Source organism: Castanea sativa, chromosome 1 (assembly GCF_040712315.1).
Source record: "Castanea sativa cultivar Marrone di Chiusa Pesio chromosome 1, ASM4071231v1".
NCBI classification, from domain to species: domain Eukaryota; kingdom Viridiplantae; phylum Streptophyta; class Magnoliopsida; order Fagales; family Fagaceae; genus Castanea; species Castanea sativa.
The window spans coordinates 18,734,530-18,748,827 of record NC_134013.1 but is presented as its reverse complement, the minus strand read 5'-3'; the positions used below and the strand labels follow the sequence as shown (position 1 = coordinate 18,748,827).

The 14,298-nt window shown below is 33.3% G+C and overlaps 1 protein-coding gene and 1 long non-coding RNA gene across 2 annotated transcripts; one reads left to right on the top strand and one right to left on the bottom strand.

The window, feature by feature from the left end:
- Positions 1 to 4,114: 4,114 nt before the first annotated feature.
- On the bottom strand, positions 4,115 to 12,049 carry LOC142617220 (aspartyl protease family protein At5g10770-like). Its single transcript, XM_075789994.1, has 3 exons — positions 11,814 to 12,049; positions 5,679 to 6,116; positions 4,115 to 5,149 (listed from the first exon to the last, which is right to left on the bottom strand). Exons 1-3 carry the CDS (start codon positions 11,998 to 12,000, stop codon positions 4,323 to 4,325), a joined length of 1,452 nt encoding a protein of 483 aa, XP_075646109.1. The 5' UTR covers positions 12,001 to 12,049; the 3' UTR covers positions 4,115 to 4,322.
- On the top strand, positions 7,256 to 11,797 carry LOC142617231 (uncharacterized). The gene is made up of 3 exons (XR_012840941.1): positions 7,256 to 7,671; positions 7,794 to 7,907; positions 10,626 to 11,797. It is a non-coding gene; the product is annotated as an uncharacterized LOC142617231 (long non-coding RNA).
- Positions 12,050 to 14,298: the final 2,249 nt, after the last annotated feature.

Sequence of the window (14,298 nt, the reverse complement as noted above, 5' to 3'; positions counted from 1 at the left end):
GCTCTAGGATATTCTACTTGAAAATCTTGAAAAAGATAGAGTAACCAAACCACTTCACACACTGCCACTGCATGGGTCTATATTCATCTTCAGCAGAAGACCTAGAAACAATTTGTTGTTTCTTGGATTTCCATGAAATCAAGGAATCTCCAAGAAAAACACAAAAACTTGTCACTGATCTTCTTGTATCAGGGCATGATGCCCAATCTGCATCTGCAAAGGCTTTGACATGCAACTCTGAAGTAGTTGAGAACAGGATTCCTTGACCTGGAGTAACTTTCAAGTATTGCAGAATTCTATTTGCTACAAGAAGGTGAGGCTTTCTTGGTGGAGACATGAATTGGCGTAACCTATGTACAACATAGGTAATATCTGGTCTGGTGATGATAAAATATAGTACCAATCAACCTCCTATATGAGTTGGGATCTTTTAATTTCTACCCTTCATATTTGCTAAGTTTTAGATTCTACTTCATAGGAGTCTTCACAAGCTTGCTGCCAAGCATACCAATGTCACTTAACGGCTCTAGTGTGTACTTCCTTTGACAAAGATTAATGCATTGAGCAAATCTAGCCACCTCTAATCCCAAGAAGTACTTCAACTTTCCAAGGTCTTTCAATTTAAACTTCTGGTCTAGCATCACTTTCAACTCTTCCACAACTGCCTTATCATCATATGTTATGAGAATGTCATCTACATAGACTAATAAGGCAACGAAAGCAACTTTGGTATTCTTAGTGAAGAGTGAGTAGTCAGATTTAAATTGCTGAAACCCCAATTGAAAAACCAAGGTTATGGATAATTTAGAAAACCATTGCCTAGAAGCTTGCTTCTGCCCATAAAGTGACTTATTGAGCTTATAAACCAACTCCCCCATGTTGTGAAAGCATAGGGGAAGAGCCATGTAAACCTCTTCCTTGAGATCACCATGCAAAAATGCATTGTTCACATCCAACTGGCACAAAAACCTGTCTTTCACAGCAGCCACATCAAGTATACACGTAACTGAAACCATCTTGGCAACTGGAGAAAAGGTTTCATTGTAGTCCAAACCTTCCTTTTAAGTGAAACCCTTGGCTACCAACCTTCCTTTATACCTTTCCATTGAACCATTAGACCTATGCTTGATTTTATAGACCCATTTACAACCAATGAGCTTCTTTTGAGAAGGCAAAGGTGTCAAAGACCAAGTGTGGTTGGCCTGCAAAGCTGCAATCTCAACAGCCATGGCATCACTCCACTCCACCTAGGATCTAGAATAGCCTGGCCATATGATTTAGGTTCAACAGTAGTAGAGATCATATTGCAAAAATGCTTATGACTAGGTGACAGCTTGTCATAAGATAAGAAAGAAGAAAGGGGATAAGGAGTACTTGAGGTGGATGAAGAAGGAAGTGAATGCACAAGGACTTGATTACAATGGTAAGAAGTATGGTATGAAGGCTTGTGGGTAGGTCTAGAGGAGCAAGGTCAACTGGGACAAATACAGGTTCAGGATATGAGGTGGAAGGTGGTTCGAGGGGCAATCAAGACTTAGGAATGGCATCAACAGAAATAGTAGTTTCGGCAGAAGTGGGCAGATCAACAGGAGTTGTAGTTGTGTTAGTAGAGATGGGCATGAAATAGTCATAAAAATCAAAAGTACTAGAAGGCAAAGGAATGGAAGAAGGCAGAGAATCAGATTTCAAAAAAGAGGAAGAGAAAGGGAAAATTTGTTCATAAAAAATGGCATCCCTAGATACAAAAATGGTTCTAGACAAACACAATGAGAGGATCTAGAGGAAAATTTTGGTCTATTAGGAGCTATAGTGGATGTATAACAAAGGCAACTAAAAACCTTGAGATGATTGTTGGTAGGTGGTTCGTTGAAAATGATTTCAAAATGAGTCAAATTATTGAGTAAAGGAGATGGAAGCCTATTAATGAGGTGAATTGTAGTGAGGATGCATTCACCCCAGCATGCAATTAGAATGTAAGATTGAATCTTGAGGGCTCTGGCAACAGCGAAAATGTGTTGGTGCTTTCTCTCCACAATAAAATTTTGTTGTGGAGTGTAAGCACAACTCTTTTGATGAATTATACCATGAGCACTAAAGAAATCAACCATACCAAACTCAAAAGTATTATCAGAATGAAGAGCTTTAAAACTAACATCAATTTGTGTTTGAATCATCTTATGAAAAGAAATAATGAGAGGTCTAACTTCGGACTTAGACTTCATTAAGAAAGCCCAAATGGACCTGGTTGCATCATCCACAATAGTTAAGACGTACTTATAGCCATCATGAGTAGGAATAGAATATGGTCCCCAAACATTCACAAGAATCAAATCAAATGCAGAAGAACACACATTATCATTGAAAGGAAAAGATAAATTTTTCTGTTCTGCCAAAGGACAAACAGTACAAACATCTATGCATACACCAGAGAAGGAAGGTAAAACATTATTAAGGGGTAAGATTTTATTCAATGAAGGGTGGTCTAACCTAAAAGGCCAAATAGTAGACATATCTAGAGTAAATGCTTTAGCCGAAAGAACATTGGAATATCTAGACTGAGGAAGACAATCATGAAGGGAAAGGGGCAGCCTTGTTGATGCAGATGAAGAGTGCTGCAGCAAGTAGAGTCCATTGTTCATTTCACCCACTCCAATCATCCTCCAACAGGTAAGGCCCTAGATAAAGCAACATTGAGCCAAGAAAACAAGACAATAAGGCAACTTTTAGGTTAGTTTGTTAACAGACAATAGGTTGAAAGAAAAGGAAGGAACGCATAGGACATTATGAATGGTTAAAGTGGCTAATAGATGGACAAATCCAATGTGTGTTACTTAAGCAGACTCTCCATTGGGCAATTCAACAATGTAATTGGTAATAGAAGTAATAGAATATAACAAAGTCATTGAACACACAATATGATCACTAGCTCCTGTATCAAAAACCCAGGTTTTATGACTAAAAGCAGTTCTATTCACAATCTTGGTAGCAAAAACAAAATGTTTAAGACCAAAATTAGATTGAGACAAGATACATACCAAAGGAGTAGTTTGATGTGCAGGCAGAGAGACATTATTTGCCATTCCCAAAGAGGTTAAAGGTGCTTCTTATCCACCAATCATTGCAAGTAGCTTATGACACTATTTTGGTGTGAAAGGAAACTGGATTGGAGTATTGAATTGATTCCTTATAGGAGTTTGAGGTTGAATCCCAAAGTGAAATTAAGGAAATTATGGTTGAGATCCAAACTGAGCTTGGGATTGTGCACAAGAATCAAGTTCAAGATCAATGCCTAACACTTGATTAGCCAAAGCATTCTTTGATTTGGATTTATACCCTGGTGGATAGCCATGAATTTTATGGCATTTATCCACAGTGTGCCCAATCACACTACAGTGACTACAAACAGGTCTCTCCTTGCCCTTCTTGTGATTCTAGACCAATTGAGGAAGATCCAGTGTTGACCTTTGCTGCAAGAGTAGTAGACTCGACAAAAGGTCCATTAGAATTGCTAGTGCTAATTGATCTTTGTCTCTCCTCTTAAATCAACAAAGAATAAGCCTTGTTAAGAGGAGGTAATGGATCCATTAGTATAATCTGGCCCCGAACTTGGGCAAAGGACTCATTCAATCCCATTAATTGGCAATTGCATGACTGAATCCTTGTGCTGAAGATTTGCAATCTTTCCATTGACATTATATGTGCATTTACCACTTGAGCAACAAAGAAAATGACTAAAATTCTGGATCTCATCCCTAAGAATTGTCAGCTGAGTGAAATAATCACTGACAGGGATATCACCTTGTGAAATGCTAGCAAGATCTTTTTGCAACTGAAAAACTCTAGGTCCATTGCCTTGAGAGAAGCTTTCTCTAAGATTATTTCATGAGAAAATATTCTATGAGATCAATTTGACAGTAGAAATTGGACCTACCATAGCTAAAATCCAACAAAAGAAGGCGAAAAACTGGGTCCCTAGTTTACAAATGAAGGAAATAACCCTTGCAAGCAATTTAATATTACATTGTTATACATGACTTACAAACTTTAATTTATTTACTATGCCATCGCAATCAACACCTTCATTGATTTTATCAACATATGATTTATAAAGTGATTATATTAAACCCAAAATCCATAACAAAGTAACCCTTGTTGTCTTTCTCAAAAAAAAAAGTAACCCATTTTGTACATAACATGCAAACATGTGCCTAATTAAGTCACTAATATTAACCATTGCCAATCTATTTTGCTATGGCAATCAACATTTCCATTGATTTTTATCAATGGTTTATTATTACATACTATTTGATTACCAAACCATTTCAAGTACAACCAGCAGAACCAAACCCAACTCTCCCCCCTGCAACATCATACACCACCTCCAACCTTCTCTGCTGCACATTCCCGAAAATCCCAACAGAATCATCTTCACTGTTTCCAGCAAAAGCCAAACAAACCTGTGAGATTTTTGGAACCAAAATTATTCCCGACACATCCAAATCCACGTTCACATTGCCACTAAACGAAAAGCTTATCTTTGGAATCGAAACTGTCTTGTATTTGCTAAGATCATAACATGTATCAAGCAACGAATATCCACTTGTCAAAGGGTAACTCTTCATTGCAACCTTAAACGCTGCCTTCAAGGCGCTATAAGCATCGGGCGGCAAACGTGTTATGACAGTCCCTGAGTCAATAACGGCGCCTGCATTCGAAAAAACTGAGGTTGCAATCGATAACTTCTTTCCACCTACGGTGATCCCGAGTATGTCGAGGCCGTAAAATGAGGTACCTTCAGTGAGTTTCGACAAGGGAGTGAATTTGATGGCACCTGAAGAGCTAGCAGTTTTTCCAAATGTCAGGTGACCAGTAGCGCTAGAAGTTGAAGGAAGGCAATAAGAGAAGACACGGTTGTATTTTGTTGCAGTTTGTTGGATTAAGGAAAGTGGGTCACGGCCGAGACCAAGTAATCCAGCTGCACCACTGAAGAGACCTTGGTTGTTTTCGCCACAGCCGAATAAGAAATTGTTGAACACGTCTGTTGATGTCAAGGTTAGCTTCTCTTTGCCGAAAAATCCCACAGAAAATGATTGATCGCCGTATTGTATGGCGTACACGCATGTCGAGGAACTGCAGCGCGGTGAGTTCCCTGCGTTATCACAATTTTTTGTGGTAAAGATTATTCTTTCACGTTTGTTTGTTTGTTGATGTACATTTTTATTTTTAATTATTCTATTTATGTGAATCACATCGGATACAAAAGTAGTTTTAATTTATTTTAGGACTTTCATTAACAAAAATACTTTCCAAATTTACAATTTTCAGTTTTCACTCTCATTAGCTTATTACAAAAAGAAAAAATAAAATTAGTAGCCTGTTCTATATTTAAGAAATTATTTTACTTTATTTCTTAGAATAATATTTTCAAAGAAAATTTTGAAATATTTGAATTATTAATTAATTATTATGCAACATACTTTTCAAGTTTTTAAAATTTTAATATTTAATAATATAAATATTAAACAACAAAATATTACTTAGAAGTTAAAAGAGAATAATAGTTAGCATGTATGACTATTTTTAGATAATGCCTATAAACTATTTTTAGTAATAAATCTAAAAATTACTATTAAAAGTCTATGGTTACCTATACATAAAGGTCTCAAACTATTAAATACCTGTGGCAGAAGAGAGTTTAGAGCACACTGATGAACTACACGAAATATTTGAATAAGTCGATGATTTAGATGGATCAAAGGTTGGTTCCTTCTGTTGGTAGCAAGATTTTAAGCAAGGTTGGCATTGAGTCCAAGTGAGGTCGCTACCAGTATCAAACATAAGTGTTAAGTCTCTTTTTGGAGTGCCAAGGCCAATGGTCACAACGTAGTTGCCCGAGCCAATGGTGCTACCAGACTTGGCTGGGATGGTAGTGGCCTTTGATGCATGAAAACCATTAAGACCCAACTTTTTTGAGAGCCTGGCATGAATCGAATTGACCCTAGATTGGTCTTGTTCGAGGATTTCAGTCATAGTGGGCGCTTTAACTTTGTCATGATTGAGTTGAGAGCATGGGCCATGTTTGTCTACCACTGTTAAGGATGCCCTTTTATTAGAACCTGCATTTTAATTCGACATCAATTAGAATTGTTTTGACATATAAACAAATTCATACAACTGTCAATTATTGTATGTTTTCACCAAACACAACTAAAATAAAATTGTTTATTCAGGAAAAGGTAACAATAAGTGGCTAACCAAAAGAATACATGCCAAATATCAATGAAATGGATTGACCAATTGACACGCTTATAGGATTTTTTTTTTTTTTTTTTTAACGTTATGAAGAAAAAGATAATCGGACGACTATTCAAGAACCCGTGACAGCCAAAAAAATACCTAATTTGACAACAACAACAACAAAAAAATTAGGGCCTATGATTTGTCAACACAAATTTTACTTACTTTAATTTGTCCTTCCACCAAACCCCATCCAGAAAAATGAAATCTGAATAGGGCAGGCATAGTTAGGTTCTACTTAATTAAAAATAAATAAAAATAGTTAGGTTCATTCCCAAAATGATTAGATTGGTGGAAAAGAATTATTATCCTAAGATTACACCATTTATTATAATATTTATCAAAATTGTCTTTTGTGAGTGATGGACAATCACTTTTATATAAACTAGCCGCGAACCTGCGCGTTGCGCATGATAATTATTTTATGGTGATTTTATTAATTATTTTTATACTATTTAAACTAATTTAATAAAGAGTGATGTATTGTGTAATTATATTCAAGGGCGGAGCCACGTAGTGGCTTGGGGGGCCCAGGCCCCTGAAAAAAAAAATCCACTAAAGTATATATAAAAAATAATTGGGCTCCCTCAATTTTGGACATTTGGCCCCCATAGCCCATATACTCACTGTTCTCCCAAGTCCAGCTGAAGTTTTAGGCCTACTCCAAATAAAAAAAAAATTTGGCCCACTTACATCAAGTCCAATTGTCCAAACACTAGTAACAAAATTACACTCTCTCCATCTCAAAAAACTCACCCACCTGACCCATGGAATTCCATTTTTCCCTTTACATATATTCTTTTTTCTTTTTTCTTTTTGTCTTCTTTGACACACTTCCTGACTTCCACTTTTCAGTCCCACTCCCACTCCACTGCCTACCAGCCCCCAAACCCAGCTCTCTGCATCAGTCCTCTCCTCTGTCCTCACAGTCCGAAAGAAAAGAAAAAAAAAATTCCTGGTGAGTTCGGTGTTTCATGTTTGTGTTTTCAGCCTGTGAGCATGTCACTTGCTATCAGGTAAAAAAAAAAATGATTGAGACCCAGTTGGGTTTTTAAGTTTTTACTTTGAAAAAAATGTGATTTTCATATGGAAATTTGGTTAAAGTTGTGATTTTTTTGCTTAATTTTGTTGTTGTAGGTTGTGGTGAATAATTTGGAAGATGCATAGGACTACATGAGTTGATTGATACAACCAAAACTTAGCTCTCAACCTCTCAGCATCAGTCCTCTACTCCTCTGTCCTCACAGTCCGAAAAATTAAAAAAAATAAAAAAAATAAAATAATAATAATAATAATCCTGGTGAGTTCGGTGACTGCCTGGTTGGTGAGTTCGGTCATCGGTGTTTGTGTTTTCAATCTGTCACTTGCTATCAGGTAAAAAAAAAAAATAGATTGAGACCCAAGTGGGTTTTTTAGTTTTTACTATGAAAAAATGTGATTTTCATATGGAAATTTGGTTAAAATTGTGATTTTTTTGCTTAATTTTGTTGTTGTAGGTTGTGGTGAATAATTTGGAAGATGCACATGAGTTGATTGATTTAGGAATTTCGACTTCATTGAAGGAAAGCAAGCCTATTTACAGTTTATATTAGTATAAGCTGTAACTAGTGGTGAGTTTTCTTCTCTTTAATTGATATTGTGGTGTTGTTAAATTGATTGGTTTATGTTGTGTAATAATACTTGTGTGTTTAATTTTTGATTTTGTTTGAGGGGTTATTATTAATTAAAGTTGTATTAAAAATAGGTTGACTGTTTAAATTATAGTGGAAATTTTGTTTTTTCTTAAGTATGAATAACATCCATATAACGAGGTAAAAATTTCTAATTAAAATTTTATTTTTAAAGTTCTTTTCAGGTTAATTTTTGAGTCATATTCTTAAAGCTAAAAGAATTATGAGCAAATGAAAAACAATTGATGCATTCTTTAAGAAAAAAGATGTTAACAATTCAGAAATTAGGACACCTGTGGCAGATAATATGATAGTTTATATAGAAAAGGAAATTGCTGAGAATTTCACCATGGAAATAATTATGGATAAATTCTATTCCATGAAAAATCGTCGTCAGACATGATTTTGATGTGAAATGTTTTTTTTTTTTTGTGGATATTTTTCTATATGTCTATAGTGAACTAGACAGTTTTTGTATATTCATTAATGTTTAAGATATATCAAAATTGAAATTTCATATTCAATAGACTTGTGATTTATGTTGTTTTATATCAATACTTCTAATCGCCCCCCTTGTAAAAATTCCTGGCTACGCCCCTGATTATATTTTTATTTATTATAAGAATAATCATAAATGTAATATAGGAATAATAATAAATCATAAATTTAATAATTTTTGTCGTACTAAAATGAAAAAAATACAATTTTTCTCATAAATTCAAAGGGCAAGTCAACGAAAATATTTATTTTTTAATAAAACTTATTTATAACATTTTGTGAATCATTAAAAAGAATATAAATTTTGGAAATTATTCTTTTAGTTTTAAACAAACTTTCTCAAACATATTTTTTCTGCTTACAATCCAAAACACTGAAAAAAGTAACTAAAAAAATTAATAAAACTTAACTATGATTAATTGGACCAATTAGGAAAACAATTTGTTGTTTATAATCTACTAAGGTTATTTTCTTTGCAAAAATTGTAATTTTATCCACCCAAAACATATTATCAAATAAAAAATTATTAGCAAAATCTAAGAATCAAATTTCTATATATGCATTGTTATAAAATAATAATAATAATAATAATAATAATAATAATAATAATTAAAGTAAAATTGTGAAAGATAAAATTTGTCTTTCATCCAATAATTTTTGTTTAGCCAACCTTTGCTTTTCTCTAAATAAATGGCATTATAGAGTACTTCTAATACAATTATTAAGAGTACTTTATCCACCACAAAGGATTAAAAAATAAACAAAAATGATAAAAGTTTCATAGTTTAACATCTAAATTGAACACTATAAAAATCATGCTATCAAATTACAATAACTACCAAATTAAATTATCCAAATCATGCTATGTAGTAGAATAATATTATATTTTTATATTTAATCCCTTATAACGCAATATAGGATAACATTTAACAATCAAAAGAGAGAGAGAGAGAGAGAGAGAGAGAGAGAGAGAGAGAAATACACAACAATTAAAAAAAATAAAACTGAATTGCATTAACCTAAAGTAGATCAAAGAATATAAAAAATTATCAACCTAAAGCGAAGATGCAAGAAAAAAAAATCCACCCAAAAATTTTGTGTGTGTGTGTGTGTGAGAGAGAGAGAGAGAGAGAGAGAGAACTTTTTTTTGTAAGGGAAAACTATGTATAGAATGAAAGAGATAGTGACAAATTTATAGTAAGAGTGTGTGAATAAGAAGAGACAAAAAATAAATAAAGATGAAGGGAAAGATGAAGAATGATATTAATGTAGAGGGTAGTGGGGGGATGAGAAGGTGAGGGATGGAAAAAGGTTGGAGAAGTAGTGAGGAGATGAAAAAGTAAGGGTGGGAGAAAGGTTGGAGAAGTGTAAATATAAAATAAAAAAATATTAAAAATAATTATAAGAAAATGGAAAGAAAAAAGATAATGACATGGATGCTGACGTGGCTCAACGTGAGTGCAGCACTATCAAACGCAATATTATATTTTTATATTTAATCCTTTATAACGCAATATAGGATAACATTTAACAATCAAAGAGAGAGGAAAAAAAAACACAACAATTAAAAAAAGAAACTGAATCGCATTAACCTAAAGTAGATTAAAGAATATAAAAAAATTATCAACCTAAAGTGAAGATGCAAGAAAAAGAAAAAATAAAAATCCACCCAAAAATTGTGTGTGTGTGTGTGTGTGAGAGAGAGAGAGAGAGAGAGAGAGAGAGAGAGAGAGCCTTTTTTTTGTAAGGGAAAACTATACATAGAATGAAAGAGATAGTGACAAATTTATAGTAAAAATGTGTGAATAAGAAGAGACAAAAATAGAGAAAGATGAAGGGAAAGATGAATAATGATATTAATGTAGAGGGTAATGGAGAGATAAGAATGTGAGAGAAGGAAAAAGGTTGGAGAAGTAATGGGGAGATAAAAAGGTAAGGGAGGGAGAAAGGTTGGAGAAGTGTAAATATGAAATAAAAAAATATTAAAAATAATTATAAGAAAATAGTAAAGAAAAAAGATAATGACGTGGACCTTGACATGGCTCAATGTGAATGTAGCAGCACTAAATGTTACGCTTCAGCTTTTAGTAATATATAAATAGATTAAATGTATTTTTTCACTAACAAAAAATTTTGTTCTTTCAATTATTATTTGGAAAGGGAAAGGGAGAGGAAGAAACAAGAAAGAAAAGGAGGAGAATGACAGGTTGAACTTGTGGGAGATAGGGGAGATGTTAAGGTACAGTAGGCTAGAAGCCCATTGGCTCAACCACGCTTATATCTGTTAACTGCTCATGACAGCTCTCCTTGAGGGTGTGCTTTTTCTTAACTTTTTTTTTTAAATATTTTTCTATGGAGAGATGTGTTTACTTGGTGGCTTAGTGCGTGTTGTGCTTGACATAACCGGACCCGTGAAAGTGAATGTGAAATAACAAATGTAAAAAAGCAAAAAAATAAAATTATAAAAGTTCTGTAGCAGGAATTGCTTAGGTCGAGTACTCTCGTGAATGGTAACATTGGACCTATTGAAATTTTTTTTGGTAAACAAAAAATGGGGAAAGAGGGACAATTAGCGTGGCTTTTTTATTTCAGCGTGGTCATAATAACATCCTACCCGCTCTCAAATAATACCCTATACTTTTAATCTATGTGAGGTCAACCAGTTAGGATGAAAATTAAATAAAAAAAGTACCAATACAAAATTAGTTATTAAGACCCGAACCTAAAACTTGTTGGCAGTACGAAAGCCACGTTAATTGCCCCTCTTATCTATTATCAAGCCTTGCCCCATTGCAATAGTCACATCCACTTTGTAAGACCACCTACCAATCATTACCTTTTATTACAAACCATAAAATGCCATCTCAAAGCCGCCAAGTGATTATCAAATCATCACCTAGCTGTGACAAAAATATTTTGCTCTTTCCCAATTGCCCCATGAGAAGGATACTCCATCACCTCTTAGTTCTTATAGTGTTTGACTACTGAGCTTCTATTCTCACCAGCCCTGTTCTCCTATTTTTACCTTTAAAAAATATAAATAACAATCCCAAAACTTTATGGAAATAAATGTCAATCCTATTTACCAAATAATGTCCTCTAACATTTTGTGAAAGAAAAAGCTTTACTATTAGTATTGCTCATTGGCAATTTGTTCTAAACCTACCCACACTTCTTTTGCTCTAGTAGGTTTCTCCAACTTACAAGAATCTAATAATTTATAAATTATAAGGCATTAAGACTGAAAAAATAATAAATTATAAGAGTTAGAATGACTATAATAATTGTAGCATTACGAGAATCTAGAGAGTGAGAGGGAGAGAGAGATATGAAAGTCGTATGACAAACCTTTGGTAGAAGGGCTGCAAGTAGTTGATGGTATTAGAGAGCTGACATCAAGGGTATGCATATGAGTAAGATGTTCGCTTTCCAACTCTCTTGGCTGAAGGGCAAATCCCAGGTTGTCCAGAGTGCAAAGAAAAACAAGAATGCTAAAGAAGAGAAACCTAAGGAAGGAAGTGGTGGGAGTGGCCATTGTTTATATCCTTTAGCTATTACGTTGCTATCTTACTAATATGTGCACTATTAGTGTCCTTCATGACCTTTATATTTATAGGCTTATTGGTGATAGGTGCAAATCAAAATCATGCAATAGATCACCAATTTTACCGTGTCACCCACTTCAACATATACAAGCGTATTAACTTTACTTGAGGACTTCTTTTTTTCATTTCATAAACGGGATTAATGGATTATTATTAACAGCAAATCTAGAAGTCCACAAGAAAAAATCAAACAAACCGTGAGCTACACGAACACAAACAGCAAGTAATTTTTTTATTTACGCTATTTGGCTACTTTATACAATTGTACTTGCAACGATATATTTGGCTACTTTAAAATTATTGCTCATCTAATTTCTTGTTAAAATTTATGTAATTTTATTGAAATATGTGTAATTAAATACCTAATAAATATGTCATTTTAAGTACTTTTAACTTTCTTTTGTGTCAAGAGTTAGACCTTTTTAAATATATACTACTATCAGTTTCTTTAAAATTTTCTCCCCTCTCCCCTTATGTATGTTAAAAATATTTAATCATCTCCAAAAAAAAAAAACCTTTCTTTTGTGCCACGTGAACATCATTTAAACAAATAGAACTAAAAGTAGATGCCTAAAAAATTAGAAGTAAATACTACCTAATTTTAAAAAGGGTTTTGTTAACGGGTACTTTTAAAGCAATGATTAATAAACTATTTTTAAAAAGTTTTTATACCACTTTTATGGGAAATTGAAAAAGTTGTTTATCTCAACAACAAAAAAAGTTGTCAAAAATTTTTTCATAATGTATTTTCTATAAAAATATCACATTTGTCTATGTTTAGTAGAAATGTTAAATGAGTTAGAATATGATCTTTTAACTTCCTTTATTTAGTTTACTAAGAAATGAAGTTCGTTTTCCAAAAAAAAAATAGTTGAAAACAATCTCTAAAAAACAAGCTATACTTTTTATATTAACTCAACTAATAAAGTCTCTTATGGTTGAATAAGAGATCTGGGGTTCAATCTCTACCTATACCAAAAACCGATTGATGTCTTGGTATCATGATAAGGAAAAAATAATCATTTGAATCGTTTTTTCTTATGTTACCCAACATTGAAAAATATGAAAAACTATTTTTATACAAAATTTTTCATCAAAACAAACCGAATAAGCTGTGTACCAATTTTTTTTTTTTTTTTTTTTTTCTAGAAGTAAGGAGGTGCTGTGTAAAATGACGCGTTCTAACTTAACAACCCACTTGCTCGTGTAATTGTTTGATTTGAGGCACGACTGGCGCTGCAAATTGGGACCGAAAGGATTACTAAATTTTATATATATATATATATATATATATATATATATATATATATATATATATATATTCTACGATAAACTTGATTTTATGATTTCCCTTTCACACATGAAAGAGATTGAAAGTGAAACCAATCAAGTTTCTTTCCGGACAAGACCTAATTACCTTACTGGTACTTACTCAGAAAGAAAAACCTTATGTTATGGAGGATTTTTTGGGACTTGGAAATTGGGATGGTGGTATGAAAACTACTTCTTTTACTGTTAAACATGAATGCAATGCATACCCTACAGCTGACAGCTGCTGAAACTTTTCTTATTAGAAGCCTCACACTAATTTTGGTTTATAGTATGATTAGTTTAATTTTGGCACATGTGTTTAATAAATGGACATTTATATTTTGTAGTTTAGTCCTTTTTTCTGGAAACCCAGGTATTGGTCATTTGAAAGGAATTGACATTCATTTACCCCAATTCTTGAAATAAAATTTACAGGGAATTCTAGTCTTTTGCCCTTAATTTTTAAAAAATTTAGCAATATGGCCCTATTTCGAAACTATAAAGGGATATACCCCTGTTTCGATACTTGATTACCTTAAAATTGAGTTTCAATGAAATACTCGATTCGTAGAAAATAAAGTTATGCCTGATCAAACTTAAATATATATATATATATATATATATATATATATATATATATATATATATATATTGCATGGAACTCGAGTTTATGGAGCTCGAGTTCCAAAACGTCACTATAGGGCATAAAAACGCCACTATAGAGCTTCCTGAACCTGGTATCGGGCAATCACACTTATAAAAAAAAAATTGCAAGAAAACGCCGCTATAGGGCTTTAAAACGTCACTATAGGGCATAAAAATGCCACTATAAGGCTCCCCTAGTATGGAGCGATCACACTTATAAAAAAAATTTGCAAGAAAACGCCGCTATAAGGCTTTAAAACGTCACTATAGGG